This window comes from Marmota monax, unplaced genomic scaffold (assembly GCF_021218885.2).
Source record: "Marmota monax isolate L192 unplaced genomic scaffold, Marmota_monax_Labrador192_F-V1.1 WCK01_AAM20220418_F8-fsc00004, whole genome shotgun sequence".
Lineage (NCBI taxonomy): Eukaryota > Metazoa > Chordata > Mammalia > Rodentia > Sciuridae > Marmota > Marmota monax.
In genome coordinates this window covers 3,503,727-3,527,208 of record NW_026692881.1, presented here as the reverse complement: position 1 = coordinate 3,527,208, position 23,482 = coordinate 3,503,727, and the positions used below count along the sequence as shown (strand labels likewise).

The following is a 23,482-nucleotide window of genomic DNA, read 5'->3' as shown; positions in this document are numbered from 1 at the left end:
TCTTGATAAAGTTACAAAAAGTACTGTAATAAAATACTAAGCCGCTAAATTAAAAAAACAACAACATTACATTCTACATCAATTTTTGCCTGCTATCATTGTTGAAATTAAACCATCTGGATTTTAAAATAAGGATGTAAACTTCCGTTCTAAAATGTGACTAAAGACAATAGGCCCTTTGATATTTCACTTTAAAATTACATTGATATTGGATGGGGAAAGGGAAATTTGGCATCTATAATTTTTATTTAGGGAAACAAACTAACAAACCAGCATCAGCAATTAATAATTATACAATGCTTACCAAGTTTGTGCACATTTAACCTTAACTCTGTGAGGCAGGCTTTACCTTCATTTAACAGAAAAACTAAACAAAGAAAGGTTAAGAAACTTGTCAAGTCACATAAGAAATAAGGGTTAAGAAGCTGCAATAGCAAAATAGAGACAGACGAGGTACAAGTACTATTAGCAACCGCCTATGTTGCTGTTTTGAACAAATAAATCCCTATTAAAATGGTGTTCATGTGGTTTAGTTGGAAAAAGCAGACCAATTACCATCTGGCTGAAACCTTTATTATTTCAGAAATAAGCATCCTATATACTTTGAGATGGTTAAAATAGTTATTTCTGGATTACTGTAATAAATATTTCTCAAAAACCAATCATCTCAATAATCATACATATTTCTTTCCATTCATTAAAGACTTCCAAAAATAACTCTTGTATCAAAAAACTTATAATCACAAAAAAGCTAAGTAGTGGTTTATGCAGGACAGAAAGAAAACTGCTAGTGGACACTAACGAAGCACTTTCCCTACTATAAGTCTGATTCATGTGTTTCACAAACACTACTTTTGCTTTGCTTGTTAAGTGCTTATTAGTCTCAGAGGGAATGCAAGAAACCAACAGTTTTATGAGAAAACTGCTTTCATAATCTCTAGTGTAAGCAACAGACTTTTCTGAAAAAGGCTCCTGAGTTTGAAGAGACAAGCAATTATAAACACATCTTTTGTGTACTTAAAAAAAAAGCATCAAGTTTCATGTTATGAATAAATATTTTATCTTGAAACAAAAGATTCAAAAGTAAAACTCACATAATTCTATCAGGAATTCTCCTTATGATTAACACTCTGGATTGCCCTAACAATGAGAAGCCAATCATTATATCCACAATGTAAAGACAGCAATGAGAAGCAGAGCAGATTTAATCACCTCTGTTTCAAAGACACATGGGAAAATAGCAACTGTTCCAAATACCTAGATGACTCTTACTGGCTTCCCATGATCACATAGCTAAGACATACGAGTATTCAACAAAAGACTGCAGATGACCTTTTACTTCTCTCTGGTCTCTATACCAAAACCCACATTTTCAACATTCTGCATCCCCCCCCAAATATACAGGCAAACATGAGTTTGCTAACTTAACCCAATAAACTTAAAAGCTTAAATTCTTATAACACAAACCTTAGATTTCATATTTTGTTATAGTATTTTAAAAATGAAAATTGGAAATGTATATGCTTATTTGAAAGAGAACTATTGAATTTATTCTCTAGAAGAAAAAGCAAACCTGAAGGATCACATTACTGGAACATTTTAAACATGTTGACAACATATGTTCCTAACTTCTAAACATCACGGAAAGCTGCTTGTACAAACTATGTGACAAATATGTGCTGTTAAACAAGCAAGACATCTGATTCAGTAGCGAAGCCAGAAGCTGTTACTTCACTTCTTTCTGTTGCCTCCAGATGCTAGCATACTTGTAACTCGCATAAATATATTTAGTGTATCCATGTAGATTCCCAACATCCTAGGAAAGAAAATTATGCCCATTATAAATGATGCAATTCTAAAGCTTTTTTAATATGTAAAAGAAAAAGCAATATTCATTATCTGTTCTAAATACATGAAATAGAAATTTGTTAAAAATATGATGTTTAATTGCCAACAGAAGCCCTAAATTAGGAAATACAAGGTTTCCTTGTAATATACCAATCTTTTAAAATATTATAGGCAGTTTTTAAAACCGTTAGTCTATTCTCTGACCATCTGCTAGGAGTACAGCTTACTGCAAAATAGGCTGGGTGACAGACAATGAAATAATCAAGACAAAACCAAAAAAACACCTTTATTTTAAAAACTTGCTAGACACAAGTCTAGCATTTTAAAATATAACACACCTACCCTAATCCCCTAAGGAAAACTGCTCCAATCTGTAAGCTTTACAGCAACAATTTTTAAACCACTACATTAAGTTTTATTTTTAGATACAGAAAAACAAATTACTTTAAGAATGTGACAGACTTCATGAAATTCTAGAAATTTTTTTAAAATAAAATAAACTAGTTTGGTAGAATCCAAAGGGGGAAAAAGAGAATATATAATACTAAATGTCAACAAAAGTTCAATATCTTCAAAATACAACCTGTATGATGAAGAATATCTAATTTTTAGAATGATACTCATCCTTTAAAAATTCCAAGTCAATTATGTATTTTCCAAAAATATGTGATTAATATTTACCTTTTCTTTAGTTCTAAAGTCTGTCAAATATATATTATCCAAAAAACTGATGAAGAGCTCATTGTTGCACCCTAAGCCTAATTAACAAAAACAGGTAAAATACTTTGAATTGGACGAGTATATAGATATTACACTTAGTTGCAAAATGATTAGTTTTTTGGATACACACACATTTATTAAGAGACAGGAGATAAAACTGCAACAGAAATAAAATGGTAAAATTTGATAAAGTCATTGATGTTGGCTGAACTGTGTTTCATCAAAAGATATGTTGAAGCCCAATCCTGGTACCTGCAAACATGACCTTTTTTGGAAATATGGTCTTTGAAGATGTAACCAAGATATAAGTTATGATGAGACCATACTGGAGTAGGATGGGCCTTTACTCTAAATATGACTGGTTGTCTTTTAAGAAGAGACAATGAGAGACATTTAGGGAGAATGCCAGTCAAGTTCAGTGATTGGAGTGATGTATCTACAAAAGTCAAGAAATGCCAACGGTTGCCAGTGTAACAAAAAGCTAAGAGAGGCATGGAACAGATTCTCCCTTAGAGGCCTCAAAAGGCACCAACCTTAATTTCATACTTCTGGCCTCTGGAACTGTAAGAGAATAAATTTTTGTTGTTTAAGTTATCAGCTTGTGATATTTCGTTATGGTACTACTCTAAGAAACTAACAAAGCCATAAACAAAAGAGACAAAAAAACCCCCAAAACACCATAACAGTAACAATGGTAAAGACTACTTACGAATTGATGGGATCATATTTTTGAAATCCATATGCTGGTACTAGTTCTGCACGCTTGATTACTTTTTGAGTATCATACAGAAGGAACATGCTGAAAAGAACTAATCCACCATACATGGCCACTGAGTACAGAGTGGCACCAGCCACAGTGGTAGGTGGAAGAAACATAGACCCTGAAACCAAAATTTAAAGATAAATTAATTAATTAATTAATAAAATAATAAAATAAATTAAGATTTGTTAAAAAAGGAATTTATTATAACTGGACTAATAATTTAATTACTCAAATACCTTTGGTATACTGAACAATAAGACAAGTGAGTATATGTTCTAATGTTACTTATACTTGTTCAAAAATCCATGGCATTCATTCCTCCAATGGGTCTCCTGCCCATATCATAGGAAGATTCCTGTATCAGAGCAATTTTCATGTTCTCTAAACCATTTTAGATTTTATCTTATAAAATCAATAAGATTTTTTTTTTACATCAATGAAACCCAACCAAATTAGCATAAACTTTTAAAACAACTTTTAAAGAATGACTCTTAATTATAATATTTGAGTGTTTCGTATTTCAGGACATAAGAACCAAGTACTAAAAATGATAAGCATAGCAGCTTACCAAGTGAGGAAACAAAGACGAGACCCAGGCCTACTCCCAGGGGTGCTCCCATGTTCAGAAACTTCTCACTGGGGGCACACATGGCCACAGTGGAGAGGCCTCCCACAATGCCAGCTGTGTACCATGCAGCTCTAATAAGGAGAGGTCCCCCTAATATCGTCAGAGGAGCTACTACTGCACCCATCACACCTGGAGGAAGAGCAAGTTTTTGTTAAGTATTTACTAAATAACCACCAAAGAACAAATGCCATATTGAATGTACTATCTTAAAATATTGTGCCTTTGTTTTAAGCAATATTATAAAAAGTTTTCCCTTTAGATAATACTACCCTCCAAATTCCACAACCCACACCTGTGGCTATCCAAATTCTACTATTACATTAACATTATTTCCTAGTCAGTGACAACCTATAACAAACATTAACCTAACTTTATAAAAATTCCAAGTAGCTCACTATTTGGATCTAAACCCACTATCAGTTTTTTACAAAATTATAGATTCAAGAATTAAAGTAAAAAGGCTTAAAACAAAAATGAAAATTAGTGCTGCCAAAAGGGAATACAGTAAAATAAGAGCAAGAGTGTTATGATGGAAAGTGGAAAATACAGGAACTTACAGGACAGTGTTATTATTTGTGTACTAGAGAATGCTATCACAGCTTATAAAAATTATTTTAGATGTCAGATATTTATAAACATCTTCATAAAAATTATAGTGGAAAGCATTATTAATTTAAAGAACAAAGGTGATGCAAATGTAATTCGTTGAGAAAAAAAGTCCTGGATAAGGCATTAGTCAAGTGCTGAGTAGAAGTTACCCTTTTGTTAAATGTAGTTTATCTTACATAGAACAGGCAAGTGCTACCTATCTTCATGCTGAATTTTCAAAACTAGCGTGTCTCTTGGGCAAGAGCACCACTTTTAGATCAAGTAATAAGGTATGAATAAGTAATAAGGCATACTGGATTTCATGATGATGGCTAATTTAAAAACACCTTTTGTTCTAGGAAAGATAACTGGATAAAAATTTCGACCTGTGACATTTCTCTTAGGATTCCCATCAGTTTTGTAATTGGCAACAAACATTTTAGCAACTTTCTATACCTTCAGTTTTTCCCTTTTTCTAAAAATACCAGACAAAAGGGGATCTCAGAAGATATGTATCAGATTTGAAATCCTCCTGACACTGGATACGATACACAAAGGTAAATCTATGCACATACTAGACTGCTACAGGAAATTAATACTGGGGTGGCTTAAAGTCTTGGTATCAGAAACAACCTTTCAAAGCAAAGGTTAAGCAATAATGTAACCAGTAATGACTACAGAAAATTTTGTTTTCTACATATACCATTTCACTAACTTATGTTAGTTGTGTTGACATTTACAACAATCATTTACAACTGTGAAGAGCCACTTAAAAAGGGCACAGTTTTCAAGGTTGTTCAGTAACAATTTAAAAACAGAACATACCAGAATGTAGCAACCAAGCAAGATGTTTTGGGCCTGGGCTTTGCTCATATGATATGGAGTGTACCAGCATTCCAGCTCCAATCATGGCTGCAAAGGTTGCACCAATTGTCTAAAATATATTGAAGAAAAAACACACAAAGAAACACCAGATCTTTAAATAAAAATAAATATGTTTATAAATATCTGACACCATAAGTTTCAAATACAATTAGGCACTTCTAATAAACCAGTTTTTATAAAGGATAAATGGCATTCTATATTTTCCCAGCACATTAAGGCAATGGTCTATTTCAGTTTTGGTTAAGTTAGGAGAAATGCCTCCTCCTGCTATATATGAGGTTCTGTAGCTTCAAGTATACAAGTGGAGAATGGACTGGCACCAACATCTTTTAACAATTAACAAAATCCTTTCAAAAACCACAGAATAATTATTTTTGATTAAAATATATATTCTAATATAACACAAATAGCATGTGAAATATACATGTCTCTATCTTTATAAACGCATATATTTACTATGCAACATACATGTCTGTTTATACACACACACACACACACACACATATATATATATATATATATATACACATTTCCTTGAAATAATTTTTAAAAGAGTCTGAAAAACTGAAGGTGAATGTCATAACATGTGGAAAACAATGAGATATAAGACCCCACATTTCTGTACCTGCAGGTTTGTGGCTGAATTTGTCATCATTCCTTTTCTTTGCCTATCTTAGGTGATTTCCAAGGTTGTAACATTTAAATGTTGTGTTATGACAAGAAGAAACGTGTGTGATAGGAATAAGAGTGAGTCCATTTTCAAGGAACTTAAGGCAGAGATTGCAAACATGCGTCTTTGGATAAAATCAGACAGCAGATATGCTTTGTTTGATCAACTATTCCTAAAATCTAAATGTTTTTAGATGCCTATAATCCCATGGGCCATACCAGGCCTCCTTATTCATCTGTATTGTCTGTCTAACCCAAGGGCATCAGAATTTTCAGCCTACGATATAACAGCTGTTTTTTCAGAGGACCAAAAAACCCCAATTAATGAAGAAAATTTTCCGATGGAGAGACAATTACCAAAAACTTCACGCTGCCTCCATGCATAACATTTTCAGGGTTTTTACTAAAATTACATTTATTTTCTTCAGAGGTCCTTCATGATTCAGTCTCATTTTTTGCCTTTTACCTTTCTACATTCTACATTCCAGGTACACTGACTGGTGTCTACTGGGCCTACGTACACCTCCTTGCTATAAGGCTGAGTTTCTGAACTTGAGTTTTTTCTATTAGGCACTTTGACTGCCCTAAAGCAGTGCCAGATGCCTCTCTATTCCAAAGCACTTGGGGCAAACTCACTTTATCTCATCTCCAAAAGGCTACATCTTCATTACTGTAGCACCTGTGTTTGATTTGCCCAACGATTTTACTTAATTATCCTTGAAAGCAGAGTAGAATAATCTTTTGACCAAAGAGGGTTGAGGGTACAGCTGCAGCTCAAAACTTCTTTAAGTCTTATTTTAAGGCCTAAAATTTTATGTACATTTAAATATTTTGTGTTTTATTACAAAAGTATTGTTTTAAATTATTCACCTTTGATTCAAACTGACATTGCTGGTGAGACTAACCATGTTCACTGTGCATTCATGAACCTCTAGGCTGAGAGATTCATGATATGCATGATCCTAGACTATGTTAAGTGTCCAAATGGTAATGATACCATAAATAGTTCTCTTCTTAGAAAGTAGAATATAATGGAACTACCACAAATCTGAAAGTTAGATGGATTTGGGTTCCTGACGGAGGGAACTGGTTAAGTACTACATAACCTCTCTCATCTCTTCCCTTAGTTTCATTTACTGTTGTAGTTAAGGTTGTTATCCTACGTTTCAGAGGTTATAAAGGCAAAGTTGGTATACCTGTTTCAGGTCTCTTCCACATCAATTCTGAAGATTCAAATACAAACCATATTTTTGCTTTTTTAGTCTCTTTAATGGCCTTCAATGGCTTAGGTAATCACCTTAGCTTAGAAATCAAACGTACTCTTTCTAACCATGTCTTCTTTACACTCCACACCTTAAACACATGAAACTTTACTCTTACTGGGATTGTAAGCCCCTTTTCAAATTAGATTTTCCTATCTCTTCTTTATTCAAGTTGTTTGGTAAAGCTGGATTACACTTAACCTTTTTCTAAAAATCAAATAAATATGTTAACTTTCAATAGCTCTGATGAAATGTCTCTTTCACAGAACTGCTCTAAGAGTCCAAGATAGATACAGTCTTTCTATTAACTTTTGTGCTTTCTACTTTTTATTACATATCCCATACCATGGAGTCCAGTTCAGCTTATACTAAATAGTGTGAAGAGGCCCCCATCTGAAATCTTATTTTGGTGTGTATAAAAATCCAAGCGTTCAAGAAATATTCAATGAACATAAAATCTTACATAAGGCCAAGAAGCTTAGGAATAACAGTGGCAGCACTATCCTACTCTTAATAGCACAGAATGCTTTATACTCAACAAAGAATAGCAGCTAAGAATGTACTTCCTTATTAATCTCAGCTGTACTAAAGAGTCATATAATCATTTGAACTACAACTTTCCTAAAACTGTATACTTCCATTTACTACCCCAGTATAATTCATCTAATCTTTTGATCTTTACACTTAGAAGAAAAATAAAAGCTGACTTACCACCCAAGAGCCTCTCATCATGAAGTTCATAAGAGCAGGCGTTCTAGACACTGCCAAGGCAGACAAAGTAGTTAAACCAATACTTCCTGCTAAGTACATATAGGTAGAATGAATTCTATCCTTCACATACTGAGGCCAAATTCTGTAAGAAACATGACATAGTTAGTTAGGGATATGAATTCTGGTTGAATCATTCACTGGCTCGGTGACATTAGAATAAATCACTTTAATATTCTCAATTGTATTCACTTCACTTATCATGGAAAGTAATTATGTATAACTTGAAGTTACTATAAAGATTAAAAAATATAAAACATAAACTTTTGGCACACCTAAAAAGCAACATATTTTCTCTTTGCTTAAACATGTATAGCCTTGGTAAAAGATGTTTACTTGGATTTGAATACATATAGGCCAAAAAAGCAAAAAGTGATTCTATTTTTATTCATGTATATACATAGAGGAAGACTGGATACAAAACATTCCACTAGTGACTAAAGGTTAAAGATTAAAGAATGAGAATTGGAATCTTTATGGAAGGTTTCTGGGATCATCTGGGAACAAATTTACTCACACAGCCTTTTCAATAGCTCCAATCTCATTAGACATTCCCAAGCCATAGTAGCACAATGCTCCAAGACCAACAGCAGCTCCTCCAGCAACAAACCACCTTCCCATCTGATCAACTGCAGAACACAGGAGAAAATGTAAGTTAATATTGTCATGTCTCAACTATACTAAAGTGCTGGAGGTAAAGCCTTCTTGACATTTATTAGGGGGGCATCAATGATATACTGTATTTCTTCATAATAGCTAGAATTATCTTGTGTGGACATATAGAAATGTTCTCAAGGTCAGGAGACCATACTGAAGAACACCGTGAAACAAAGGTGTAATAATCACTAAAAAAAAAAAAAGCGGGGGGGGGGGGGATGAGCTAGGTGCTATAGCTCACATCTGCAATCCTAGCTACTTGGGAGGTTGAGGCAGGAGAACTTGAAATTGAGGCCAACATATTTAGAAATGGGAAAAAGCATTTTCCTATTTAGAAATGGGAGGGGGCAGATTTTATTAGCCTTCAACCTCATTCCAACAGTATTTTGGTGGGGTCTTCCAGTATATTTACAACTGTGGAGATGACTCTGTGAAATACTTTATTAAAAGGAGCTGGGGGGGTATGTTCTCATGGAATTTTTAGACAGTAAAAGATAAAAAGAAAATATTTATAAATAATCATCTATACTGTGTCCTAAAGTAGTATTAGCAAAGATAAAGCTTAGATGGCATCTAGAAAGAGAACCAAAGAAGAAGAAAAAAAAATGTAATCAGTGTTTATGCAGTACAGTCAAGGGAGAGGATGCTCTTGTTTAGAGTATCAACAATTAACTTGTCAACTCTATCTCAATGGACAAAGATGTCATAAAGAGTATCTTTCCCTTTGATTTAAATTTGTTTACTAAGAACGTTACTATGCTATTGCTATAGAATTATGATTTGTTCTCTAGGATCAGCCTAGTAATTGACTAGGGCTTTTTCCCATTGTAATACACTGATGTTTTATAAGACTATTTAGCACTGGGAAGATTAACAATCTAGTTATGGAATTAGCAAAGCTGAAATCCAAACTGTGAACTGAAGTGACTTTATTTAAGGTAATTCATTTCTGAAAGGTCCCAAATGGGCAGTTTGAGGTCCCTTCTTAGATAGCTAGGCTTTTCCGAATATGTATGTTTTGGGGCCATATTCTTAACATTATATGCTCAAATGAAGATTCTATATGTTAAATAAACTTCCTTAACAGACTATACCTTTAAAATTATGGCATATTAATAATCTTTTATATTTCTTCCTAAAAAAAAAAAAAAAAAAAAGTAGAAGTAAAACTTTTCCTGGAAGAAATACATGTAACCTGGAACCACTGAATCCAATGCAAGGTACTAATGTGTTTTGGATCATTAGATCCTTGACAGAAATATGACCTTTCTTTCAGAAAATGCACATATATACAGGTTTGTAGATATTTTTAGGAAGCTATTCGTGGACTTCTTAAAACATCATATACTTCAGGTTAAAAACTAAAAACTACCACCTACTTTTAAATATTTTTTCCACTGATGGTTCCATTGCAGCGTCTTTGAGTTCTTGGCCAGTTTTCCCACGGCGGATCCCAGTTCTTGTCCTGGTGGCATACTCCTGATATATATACACAAAGATATATTATCCATACCCAAACAGTATGTTTAATAATAAAATAGAGGCTCTCTTTACACTAAAAACTCTATAGTTAAAAGAAATTTGATACTCTCTATAATGTAATGTCAATAATATTCAACCAAATTAAACATGGAGCAAACTGTGCTTCCTCTTCATGGTGATTCACTAATTTATTATACACTTCTTGGTTTGAGTTTCAGAATTATTTCCTTTCATAAATTACATATTTTATTTATATACCCAGAATTATTATAAATCTCAAGATGAGAATCTAGTAGTATTTTTAAAAATACAAATAAATCATTAGCCATATTCTGTTATCTGAAAAATCGGTTCAAGGAAAAAAAAGTCTTTCTCCTGAATACGAAGTCAAGGGAAGCCATGACTGCTGCTTTTGTTTTGGCTCTTTTGCAATGCTGGAACAGTTAGTCCAAGATGGAAAAATTGACTTTCTAGCTACTGTGTATTCTCCTTAATTATCTCACAGTTCAAAACTTACACTCCTACTCACTTGATTACTAGGGGAGAACTCTGTTGTAAAAGAAAATGGGCTTCTCTCTAACCTGAGAGATTTCATCAGTCTCTGAATAAGAGCTAAAATAGTATCTTTACTAATTTATTAATAAGACATTGGCTTACTGGAGGGCAGAGGCTGTAGCTCAGTGCCAGAGAGCTTGCCTAGCATGTGTGAGGCCCTGTGTTGGATCCTTAGCACCACATAAAAATAAACAAACAAAAGCATTCTGTCCATCTACAATAAAAAAAAAAAAAAAGAAGATAACATTGGCTCACTGAAAATATGAAAATATCTCCGGGTTCTTAAGCATTTGGTTATAGGCACCACTCAAAATTTCCTTGTTGCACCTACCATGTAATTACTGATCCCTTACTATTTACTCTCAATTTTCTGAGTGAGAAACCCCAAGAGATGTAAATCAAAGAAAAGCTATAGGAGCCCTTTTTCATACATAATAAAAAAGAACCAGGATGAAAGAAAATTGATGGGGAAAACCATCTAATTAGATACATTACTGTTTTTGTATTCGCTTTTGTTTGGTAATAGGGAATGAACCCAAGGGCACTCTGTTACTGATTACATCCTCAGTCCTTTTTTTTTTTTTTTTCCTCCACGTGGAGATTAAAACCAGGGCCTTGTGCATATTAGGCAAGCACTGTACCATTGAGCTACAAACCCCCGCCCCATCCCCCATCCTTTTTCACTTTGAAACAGGGCCTTGCCAAGTTGCTAGGCCGGCCTCAAATTTATGATCCTCCTACCACAGCCTCTCCAGTTGCTGGAATTACAGGAGTGCACCACCTGCTGGCTATTACTATTAATTATTTTTAGTAAATCGTTACCTGTAAATCATTACCTGTAAATCATTAAAAGCAGCAAAAAATCTCCCCAAACAAACCAACCCAAACCAATCTCAGGACATCAAGAGAAGCCAAACACTAAAAAGACAGAAAAAGACAATAGGAAAACATTCAAATTATCCTTACCCTGCTGGGTGTTAAGAGCCATTGATTCTTAGTGATGGAATTCTTCACAACAGGGGAGGCCTTGGTGAAAGCTGGATGGAAAACCCTGGAAGGTAGTATCCGGAGACACACAAACCTTGCAGCCAGCATGGTGACACACCAGGTTTACCAAGCAGATCTAACCGCTAGTTATAAAGACAAACAAAAAACAGAAAACCCCAAACAAAATCCATTAATTAAAGTAAGGACATGGAAGAGAAAGAGGATAGAAGGAATAACTTATCTTTTAGTAGGGCAAAAAATATGGAATAAAGCAACTTCTCTAATTTTCAATGAGGAGGCCTCTGCCTGTCTCTTCTAATTTAAGAAACCTATCCCATAGAACCCAGTTTGGGATGGACCACTAAATTAGATTTTAATTCCAATTTGACCAATAATAGGATGTATGACTCTGAGAAGTTATGTGTAAGTCAAAATGGATGTTACTATTTTTAACATGATTAAAGTCTGTGATAACTTTTAAAATATGTAATTTTGACTTTATTACTTATGCCTTTCTACAACTACAATAAGGGTAATTAATCTTTAAAAGCAAACTCAGTTACTCAGGTTTTCCTCATGTTACAATGGTGATTTCAAAGAAAAGCATGCTAAAATTTTGATTCTCTTAGCTCTGAGGGAGATTACACCAGAGAAGTGTTCAATAAGAAGTCAGGTAAATGTCTTTCTGCAATGCTAAGATGATTATGACAGACAGGTAAGAATGCAACTGAGAAGTGTAAGCCAACTTGGGCTACTAGCCCATTTTTGCCAATGATCTGTAGTGAATCTGAGGCAAGTGACCATCCTTCTGTGTCTCATTTTCTGAATCTTCAACGTAAGAAAACGTGACCAAAACAGTGTTCAGACCACATAGCTGATCCTGGGACTACACGCTTTGAAACTGTCAAGATGCATCTTAAAATGTAGACTCCTGGGTATTACATTGCTTCTAGAGGGTCTACTTCTAGAAATGAACTAGTAATATGTTTTAACTAGCCCCCGCCCCCCAAAGCTAAAAACTCTTGCTTTAGAACAGATGAATGTCTCCATCACTGCCACTGGACCTATGAATGGTGTACAACACTGGACATCTGTCCTTTGGGAAAATACCAAGACCTTCTGGTACTTGCATGCCATTACATCATCTCAACCCTTACCTTCCTCAGCCCACTAACTGGGGCAGGATGGCTTCGGTGTCCTGTAACACCCAGAGTGGGAATCCCGCTTCTACCACAGGTTAAAAGTGACCTTGAACAGGTATTAGACCTCTTAAACAAATACCTTAGCTAATTTTGTATAAAACACCACCGCCCCTTACATAAGGCATGAGCTCCAGTGCCCGGTCTTCCATCCAGTACACTAGATTCCGCTGCTAACCCGACGGAAAGCCTCCGACCTTCCAAAGTGAGCGCACACTCTACGACACCCCGCCCCCGTGTGGGTCGCTCCGTTATCTGCCAAGGCCGCGGCAGTGAGGCTCGGAGGCTGGATGACTCAGCACCTTGTTGCCAAGCGGCAGCAACCAGCAAGGGAGGCTTTTGTCCGCTGGTCGGGGACCCCAAGGCTGCCACTCATTCATGGGGGTCACCCACAGGACGGCGATTCTGACCCGCAGCCTAGCTGTGACAGCCAATGGAGCCGCCGCCTCCAGCCCCCACCCCCCCAGACGCCCCATAAAGCGGGCTTTAAAGAGTGTTGAGAGGGTCTCAAGTCGGTTCGAAGCAGAAGTACCTCAGTTCCCGGTCACCTCCTCCACGCAGTTCCCCTTCCGGGCCTGCGAAACGTGCACACCCCACCTCCTCGCCTTCCACCCACTCCCTACTGGCGCGCGCAGTCTCCGAGGCTCACTGAGTGACGCCACATCCGGAGAAGATGTAAATAGTACAAACAACCAATCATGAGAAAGCCTACGAAGGAAGGGTGGGCATAGTGGGGAGCCGGGGTTCCGGTTGGTGGGGCGGGACCAGTGGAGGATTGTGGTTGGAAACGTCACAGTCAGCGTCCATTTTGGGTGCGGGCTGGGAACCCCTCTCGGCCATATTTGCTCTGGGTAGTGGTGCTCTCTATTTTGTTCCAACCTTTATCCTCGTAGCTGATACAAATATTTAAAAAACCGAGTGTAATGTTACAGTCGAAAATGATTCATTCACTCTGTTCTATCCTAATGCCGCCTCTTGTGCTTTTATTGTGAGAGAAATAATCATGCCAAATGTGGTAATTTCTGACAGGAGCCAGAACATTTCTTGGGTCTGACCTAAAGAGTTAAGATTGTTGAGTCTCGAAGTTTTTGTCTTGTTTTAAATTGCCTTGAGACAGGACTTAAAGTTTCAGTCTGTACCTGTGTAATAGGGCATATACAAGTGACTGTTCCTCCTTCCAGGGTTTTTCCGATGACTATTAAGATGCTTTCATTGAGAGAGTAATTCATTATGTAAAAGCCATTCCTGGTTTCTAGGGGAAGTCCCCCTTCCTTTTTTATTATTTACTTTCTCTCTCTTAACCTTAAATAAATATTTACTGGAAGCTTGCTTTGAACCAGGCTCTGGGCTATAGATGTGTACAACTGATTAAAATGCATTGGGTACCCCAGTTTGGTGAAACAAAGCCTTTGCCTTTAAGGCATTCAGTTTCTGGTGAAGACAAAATAGACAAATACAACACTTTAAGCTGGTGATAAGTACTATGAAGAAAAGGCAGGGTAAAGCACTAGAGGGATGATACTATTGATAAGGTCATTAACAACAAGAAATTTTATTACCTACTAAGCAATTGCTAATTGTGATTTATGATCATCTCCCAACCCTGTATTACTGACAAACATAAAGTTTTGCTTTTTTTTTTAATGTGGCTAATAAAACAATTAGACAATAACAGAGTTCTTATCTGTTACTGGAAAATGGCAGGCAAACACTAAAGAAATCTGTCACTGAAGGTACTGAACAGATTCAGCATGAGCAATTTAATCTTACTTTAGATCTTAACCGGATTTGATTAGTTAGCAACTAGGATCTCTGTTTAGCTCCTTTAGTGATATTCCTTTTCCTAGAGCTTCTGTTATCAGCAAATAGGAGGAATTTACAACACAATGTCTGAATAAACAGAATCTTGAAGTCTATGACTCAGGATTCCTTCAAAATTGCTATTCTCTTTGTAAGGGAAGAAAAATTTCTGATTTCCTATTTTCCTTTTTAAAGTATGAGGCTGTTACCACTGGCATGAAATATTTTGAAGTAGGGAAAGAAGCTGGTCCCATTATTGGGAAGATAGCTCAGTGGCACTGTGTGTGGGGAGAGGTTCCTTTGACTCACCGACTGGGTATTGTAATCATTCCAGCAAAAGGTGATGAAACTTGGAAATAAGACAATAGAAGGACAGAAGGAAGGCTTATGACAGAGATAATGTTGCTGAGGTGAAATTTACAGGATTTTAATGACTGATAGAATATAGTTGATAAGAGTGAGGGAGGTACCCTTGGTAATTTCTCTTTTCTGAATTGAGTGAAATTGGGCAGATAATTACACCATTAATTTGGAGAAAGGATAGAGGAGATAGAGATGTGGAGGATGTAGATAAGTAAAACCTGTAGGTAGTGTTAAATTGTAAATCCACAGCCTCTAAGGTCTAGAATATAGGAGAGATAAAAAGGCTCAAATCCTGAATTCTAGTGTTGAATATCACATCATAACTTTTTTTTATAGACTGTTGTTTCCTTATTCTTTACCTGCTGATTACATGGGAAGTGCTGACTTATAGTGGAGAAAATTCAGAAACAAGGACAAAAGGGAATATATTTATTTTTAGTTAAAATAAATACTTTCCCTCTGCCCCACTAGACTTTTCCATCAGGAGCTGGGCTGTGAGTATGATAGAGGTAAAAAGAGAGTTTTCAAGGGATTTAAACTTTATCCTCCCCAGAAGGTCTCCCAACAAAGGGAAGGTGTTACTTCTGGAAAGGTTGGGAACATCTGTTTCTGAATGTGGAGACCAACAAACACCCACTTTTCATATATCTGCTGAGTGGTCAAAAACATAGCAGGTGGTGTTGTGGTTTGTATCTTGAATGTCTTCCAAAGGCCCATGTATTGAAATCTTGTGCCCTGGAACAAGGGAAGTGGTAGAACCTTTAAGAAGTGGGTAGTCTTTAGGTCATTAAGGGTGTGCCCTGAAGAGGATTGTGATATGCTGGTCCTCTTTCTCTTTCTTATTTATTTATTTATTTTAATGCTAGCCATGAGATGAGCCAGTACCATGCTGGCACCATGATGTGCTTTCTCAGGCCCAGAGCAACAGGACTGACCAATCATGGACTGATATCCCTTAAATCCTGAGGTAAAATAAATCTTTTCTCTTTGTAAATTGATTATCTCAGATATTTGTTATAGTGGTGGAAAACTGACTAACACAGGTGAGAGGTGGGTCAAGATCTCCCCTTACTGTTTCCCCTTGGATTTGAGATTTGCTTCTAGACTATAACTGTGAACTTGTATCTGCTTGTTTTCACCCTTTAGGATGCTGACACTAGAATTATGCATGGTTGAAATGCCCAGATGAGCATAATAGACCATTAGTGTGCTACAGGACAGAGCCAGCATCTGACTGGTTGGGTGAGAAACCAAACTGCCAAACTCAGAGTTTAATCATTCCAGCCACAGAAGGAAAAAGAAGCCACCGCTGAGAAGGGGATTGCTTTCTCTGGATCATGCCCAAAGCATCACCTTGCATATGAGTGCCCTGACTGAGGGTAGAGTGGAGGCACAGAGAACAGGTCACACATTTTCCATTGAATATAAAAATCCCTCCCTCGAATTGAACATAAATCTCAAACATGACTAATGGTAATAAATTCTGAATCTGACTGACAAATTATCAGATTAGCCCAAGTTTATCAGAATGGAAAATATAGTGCTGTCCTCCTTAAGTTGACTAGTCCCTTAAGAAGCAACATTGAGTCACTTAAGGAAAAATGAAGTTCATTTTTGTATTCATCCAATTGGCAGTTTTTCAATTTTTTAGCTAAGGGATTAGACTAAATGAATCTTCATATCCCGCCCTGCTCAGTGCTGCTTTGAAGATAGCATGATTTTTCAGTAAAAATATCCTTCAAGAATTCAGGATAAATAAAATCATTTTCAGGTAAATGAATTGTAAGAGAATCTGTTGCCACATGTGTGTTCTAAGAGACATGCTAAAGAAATATCTTCAGGGTAAAGGGAAATGATATCAGAGAGAAACTTGGAACTTCAGAAATAAAGAATAACAGACATGGCAAATAACTGAGTAGATATAATAGACTACTTTCTCTTTTTAAAATCTTTAAAATATATGAGTGTTAAAAGCAAAACTTGTAACACAATATTATGGGATTTTCAATGTATGTAGTTGTAATAAATATGATAGCCTGTACATAAAGAAAATGAAGGAGACCATGAAACCTATTTGGTGGCCAGGCATCTCAGTTTTTTTAAGTGATAAAATATTAAATCCAAATGGATTATAAAAGTCATTATAATAATCCCTGAAGGAACCACACCACCACCACCAAAATATACAAGGAGCTAAAAAGTAAAAAAAAAATAAATTAAAATAGGATACTATAATATTGTCAGACATTCTAAAGGAAGGCACAGAAAGGGTGAACAGAGAAAACAAATAACAAAATGATAGACCTAAATCCGATAGGTCAATAATCACACTAAATGTAAGTGGTCTAGATATAATAATTAAGGATAGAGGTTTTCAGATTGAATTGAAATAGAAGACACAACGGTATGCCATTATGTGAAATCCACTCAATGTATTGTAGTGTATATAAACATTATATGAAAGAAAAGATCAAGAAACACTAATCAAAGAAAGATAAGGTAATTATATTAACTTTAGACAAAGTAGACTTTAGAACAAGAAAGATTACTAGGGATTAAAGGGATTTTACATGAGGACAAAAGGTGAAATTCATCAAAAAGACAAAATTACTCTAGATGTATTGGACCTTATTACAAAACTGAGGGTCAAATAATGAAGCAGAAACATAGAAGAGAAAGGTGAAATAGGCAAATCCACAATACACACGGAAACATCAACTCTTTCCTCTCAGTAAACAATAGAACAAATGGAAAATCTGAGAAGACATCAGAGACCTGCAACCACTAAAACCAATTTGGTTTAACTGGTATTTATAGAACGTCCACCTTAGAATAGAAGCATACATATTATTCTCAAGTGTACATGGAATATTCATAGCAATAGGCCATATGCTGGGCCATAAAACAAACCGTAACAGATTTTAATGAGTTAAAATCATACAAAAGGCATTTTGTGACCATAATTGCTGGGTTTTTGTGTGACTAAAAGTCTCAGGGGTCACTCCAGTTAATTTGGGCTAATTGGGCTGCACAAAATAACCACACAAGAGACACAAATACCTTTCTCTTTGGGGTCACTGTGACGGCTCCTCTGACCTTAAGGGTCTGCAGGGAGAGAGTGAGAGCCTGTACTGACCCCTTTTATTGAGGAGAAGCTATTCAAATGAGGCAAGGGATCAGGTTTCAGGGGGCTGAGTCTATCATCATGCTGTCCACTGTTAGCTGGTTGATTGACACCTGGGTAGGCCACACCCAAAGGGCACAGTAAGAGAAGGGGACACACACAAGGCACTTCCATGGAAGATTCTATCCTAAACAGGGCAAGGGGTTATATTACAAAGGAACAGGTGAGCATAGCTCCACCCATGGGGCTGTAGCAAGACACAACAATGCAGACAACCCAAGAAGGGTAGGGAAAGCTCTGTCACATTTCTGTGATTGAGTGCCTCAGCACCCAGCCTGGGAGTGTGACCCAGTCATGTGCAAGGTTGGTCTCCCATACATAATGGAATTAAACAATAAGAGAAAGGTGTTTTGGAACATACCCAAATATTTGAAAATTGATCCACACAGTTCTCTAGAACTCATTGATGAAAGAAAAAGTCTCAAGAGCATATAGAATATATATTTTTAACTGAATAAAAATAAATACCTAACATAAAATTTGTGTTTTGTAGCTACAGCAATGCTTACAGAAAGATTTATAATACTGAGTATGTGCAATAGAAAAGAATAAAGGCCTTGAATCTATAATCTAAACTTCTAACTTAAGAAACCAGAAAAAGAAGATTTATTAAGCCCAAAGAAATCAGAAAGGAGAAAACTATCAAGAGCAGAAATCAGTGAAATTGAAAATAGGAAAAAAAAAAAAAGAGAGAGAAAGCACAATGAAATAAGACACTGATTCTTTAAAAATAAAATGGCTAAACCACTATCCATACTGTCCCAGAAAAAAAAAAAAAAACAACATTAGAAACAAAATGATCAATATCAGAAATAGAAAAGAGGACATCAAAAGTGTTAGAACAATAATGGAATATTACAAATATACCATATCTTCAAATTTGACTCTTAGAGATTAAATGGACTTATTCTTTGGAAGACAAACTATCAAAATTACCTCCAGAAAGAAGGCAAATAAGAAAAATTTAGTATGTTGTTTAGTATACCTAAAAGAGAAATTGAATTTTAGTCAAAAACTTTCAGCAAACCAGTCTCCAAACCCAGTTAGTTTGATGAATTCTACCAATTGTTTAAGGCAAAAAAAAAAAAAAAAAAAAGATGAGGGAATACTTCACAATTTATTTTATGAGATTGATTACTCACACAAAACAAGACAAAGGCCTTGTAAGAAAAGAAAATTAAATCAATATCTCTCCTGCAAAGCAAAATCAGACAAAGTCTTAATGAGAAAGAAAAGTAGAATAATACTCATGAGCACAGACACAAAAATTCTCCACAAAATATTAGGAAGTCAAATCCAACAACATACAAAAGGGCTAAAGTATCTTGACTACATGATTTATCCCGAGAATGGAAAGCTGACTCAAAATTTAAGACCAGTCAATATAACTTATGATATTAACACTAAAGAAGAAAAATAATCTGAACAATAGATTTACCAAAAATGTTTTATAAAATTCATTATTCATTTTTCATAACAATTTTAGCAAAATAGGAATAGAAGGGCATCTACAAAAAAAAAAAATCCTTAAAGCCATTACTGCATTTAGTGGTGACAGATTGATTAGAAAGGAAAAAGCAAAAGTACCTTTAATCAAAAACACCATTATTATTAATGGAAAAAATCCCAAGAATCTATTAAAAAACACTCTAATAGTATTAAATGAATTTGAGATCACAGGATACCTCATCAATACATGTATATATCAATCATGCTTCTGTATTCTTGCAGTGAACAAATAAAAGTCAAAATTATAAAACAGTATTATTTATATTAGCACAAAAATACTTAGATATGATTTTAACAAAACAAATGTAGATTACATGTGCTGAAAACTGCAAAATACTGATGAAATAAATCAATGAAGGCCCAAATAAACTTGATGTATCATGTTCGTGGAATGAAAGATCCAACATAGTAAATATATTTATTTTCCCCATAATGATTTTTAAATATGACACTCTTGCACACAAAAATATCAGCAATAAATTTTTAGTTATTGACAATATAATTCTGATATTTATACATACATGGAAATGAAAATGAATTATAATACATTGTAAAAACTTATTTTCAGTACTAGGGTTTAAACCCAGGGGCCACTAAACTACATTCCCATCCCTTTTTATTTTATTTTGAGACAGGTCTCGATATGTTGCCCAGGCTGGACTCACACTTGCCAATTTTGTATTATTCTGCCTCGGCCTCCTGAGTAGCTAAGATTACAGATGTGTACTACTGCACCAGGCACAATGTAAATTTTTTTTTCTTTGAGGGTGTGGAGGAGTTCTGATAATAGCCAGAAAGCCAGCTAGACAATTTCTAAAAGAGCTGCAACTTTTGTAAAACATTAAAAAAAACTTTGAGAACTTATACTATCTGAATTATGAAACATAGTCCAAATTTAGACCCATACTAATATGAACAATTGATTGTTGTTGCTGGAAGAAACTTAGAAGTTAGGGAAAGCTAATCCAAAATACAAATGAGTATCTGTCTCTGAAGGCCAAATAGCTGCCCTGTTGGTGATAGAAGGTTGTCCACTAAATAACCCTGACAATAAATGCTGGCTTTTGAAAATTTTTGAAATTTTTTTCTGCCTTTGGAAAACCGAAGAGTTGACAATAGCAGTCAAATCAGTTTTGATAAGACAAAGTCCATATAGCTGAGTCCATATAGCTGAGTCCATACAGAGCTTCTCTTCTTGATTCTATGGCCACTTATCCTGGGCCCATTAGGCAAGCCTCTTTGACAGAGGCTAAATTACATCAACAGGATAAATATGTGTGGAAGAGTTAACTCAAATGCCTGGTTGCTCAAATGTTGCATATTCTCAAAAAAGCTGGCTTGTATAATTGGCCCTTTTCTGGTTCTTGGTAACTGAGTTCTTAGATAGGACTCTTGTGTATGCACAGAGCCTGTTCCTGCTCATCTAGATTCTGCAAGCAGTGTAATTGATGGTGAACACCTTCCTTTCTCTGGTGGGTTTAAAATTTCATAAATTACAATGTCATAGACACATGGTACCTTAAAAAACCCCAATAAAAACTCTGGTCATAAGCTTGAGTGAGATTCTGTGGTAGAAAAATTATCTTACATATTGCTGCAATTTGTTGCTGGGGAATCAAGTGCACCTTGTGGACTCAGGGGAGAGGATTCCTGGAAGCCCATGCTTGGTGACCTCCAGACTCTGTCAGATATACCTTTTGTCTTGATTGACCTGGATTCATATCTTTTTGCATATATATGCATATATTTACATATATATGGAGTTTTACATACATATTACATTATATTATATATAAAATATAAAATTAATTTAAAGTTCTGTGAGTCCTTTTAGTAAATTATCAAATCTGAGGTTTGCCTTGAGGACCCCTGACAAAATGAGACATCACATTGAGCCACTTATTGAGGGGGCCCTCTGCTGTGGATGTGCTCTGGTGGGCATTTATATGGTACACAAACATCTTCACATTCTGGGCCAGTTCATCTAATATTTCTCTCATAGATCACCTTGACACCAATCTTACTTTTTCAAATTCTAAAAATCTTGGTCAATCCATTAGCCAATCTACATAGATCTGTTTTCAGTCCACATTTCTTTTTATGAGAGTTGAAATGCTCTCTGATATTATTTGAATCTGGAGCATTCTCCAAAGACCCATTTGGTGAAGGCTTTATCACCATCCTGTGGCACTATTGGGAAGATGGTGAAACTTTTAAGAGAGGGAACCTAGTTAGAGGAAGTTAAATATGCCAATGAAATTAAAGGAGATATTGGGACACTAGGTCCCCTCTCCCTTGCTTGCTGATCACCATCAGGTAAGCAGTTTCCTTTGCTGTGTGCTCTCTACCATGATGTACAGCCTTGTCACAGGCCCCAAAGTGACAGAACCAAGTGAGAACCATCTATAAGTTAGGCTCATGCTTACTTTCCTAGTTTAACTAGTCATATGGAATACTCTAGGAAGTCAAAGGTTTAGGTTGATGAAAAGGTGGTAAAGCAATAACAACAGGTACCATAAGAGTGAGGCATTTGTTCATGTAGCTACTTCAACATCTACTTGAGTCTGTCACTATAAACACTATTTCCATTAACAAAAGAATAATGCAGAGAATGTCAAAATTATGATTAAAGGATCAGATAACATCCAGGATATGATCCTGGGTTGTAAAGTCACTTGGTTTTCATTAGTCATGCACTCATGACCTCTATGGCCTTAACAAACAGGTGCCACATTTTTCCTTAGAACTATATGCTATGATTATCTGCTAATTCCTTTCTCAGAGTCCACATTCCATCCTTCACCACTACCAGTAATAATTTGAGTAATTGTGAGAGCACCACATGTCCAGAAAAGAGACCACCTGTGCTTTTATAAAATATGTGAGCAATTGCAGAATCCTGTTTTGAGGGTCTGTCTTCTGGGTACCTCTTATTGTATTAGCATCCAGTAGGAAACACACAGAACATCAAAAAGAGACTGTTGAGGGGCTGAGAATTTAGCTCAGTGGTAAAGCATGCGCTTAGTATGTGCAAGGCCCTGGGTTCAATCTCTGAACACACACAAGGCCACTGACCTTCTCATTACTTGCTTGTCCCCTCCCAAAGGCTGAACCTTACTATAAGCACTATACAGTCCCCAGAGGCCAGACTACCAGGGACCAGGACAGAGTAGATAAGCATGAAGAGTCATTCTTCAGTTTATGGATTAAATTGTGTCTTCCTACCTCCCACCAAATTTGTATATTGAAGCTTTAGCCCCCCAGTGTCACTGTATTGGGAGATGAGGTCTTTTTTTTTTTTGGTGCTGGGGATTGAACCCAGGGACTTGTGCATGTGAGGCAAGCACTCTGCCAACTGAGCTATATCCCCAGCCCTGGGAGATGAGGTCTTTATAGACACAACTAAAGTTTAATGAAGTCAGAGGGGTGGGAACATGGTATCTTTATAAGAAGAGCAGGAAACACCAGAGATCTCCCTTAGCTAGTGAGGACACAATGAGAAGATAGCAGGAAGAGAACCCTCCCTGGATACCAACCCTGATTGCATCTTGATCTTGGACTTCCAGCCTCCAGAACTGTGAGAACAAATTTCTGTTGTTTAGGCATCCAGTCTGT

At 36.0% G+C, this 23,482-nt stretch overlaps 1 protein-coding gene and 1 non-coding gene across 2 annotated transcripts; both read right to left on the bottom strand.

Annotated features, from left to right (window-relative positions):
* Nucleotides 1-551: 551 nt before the first annotated feature.
* On the bottom strand, nucleotides 552-13,669 carry Ghitm (growth hormone inducible transmembrane protein). Its single transcript, XM_046450320.2, has 9 exons — nucleotides 13,544-13,669; nucleotides 11,792-11,955; nucleotides 10,168-10,267; nucleotides 8,649-8,760; nucleotides 8,075-8,216; nucleotides 5,373-5,481; nucleotides 3,900-4,088; nucleotides 3,278-3,449; nucleotides 552-1,816 (listed from the first exon to the last, which is right to left on the bottom strand). The coding sequence occupies exons 2-9, from the start codon at nucleotides 11,918-11,920 to the stop codon at nucleotides 1,732-1,734; spliced, it is 1,038 nt and encodes a 345-aa protein (XP_046306276.1). The 5' UTR covers nucleotides 11,921-11,955; nucleotides 13,544-13,669; the 3' UTR covers nucleotides 552-1,731.
* A 6,969-nt stretch (nucleotides 13,670-20,638) lies between these two features.
* On the bottom strand, nucleotides 20,639-20,700 carry LOC124096605 (U7 small nuclear RNA). Its single transcript, XR_006852910.1, has one exon. It is a non-coding gene; the product is annotated as a U7 small nuclear RNA (small nuclear RNA).
* Nucleotides 20,701-23,482: the final 2,782 nt, after the last annotated feature.

What these genes read in the sequence shown, in the direction of transcription:
- Ghitm (XM_046450320.2), bottom strand. Translation starts at nt 11,920, where the DNA reads ATGCTGGCTGCAAGGTTTGTGTGTCTCCGGATACTACCTTCCAGGGTT. An exon ending in GGAGCTATTGAAAAGGCTGT is followed by an intron (nt 8,217 to 8,648) that starts GTGAGTAAATTT and finishes TGTTTCTTACAG; the next exon opens with AATTTGGCCTCAGTATGTGA. An exon ending in TGCTTGGTTGCTACATTCTG is followed by an intron (nt 4,089 to 5,372) that starts GTATGTTCTGTT and finishes CTCTTCCTCCAG; the next exon opens with GTGTGATGGGTGCAGTAGTA.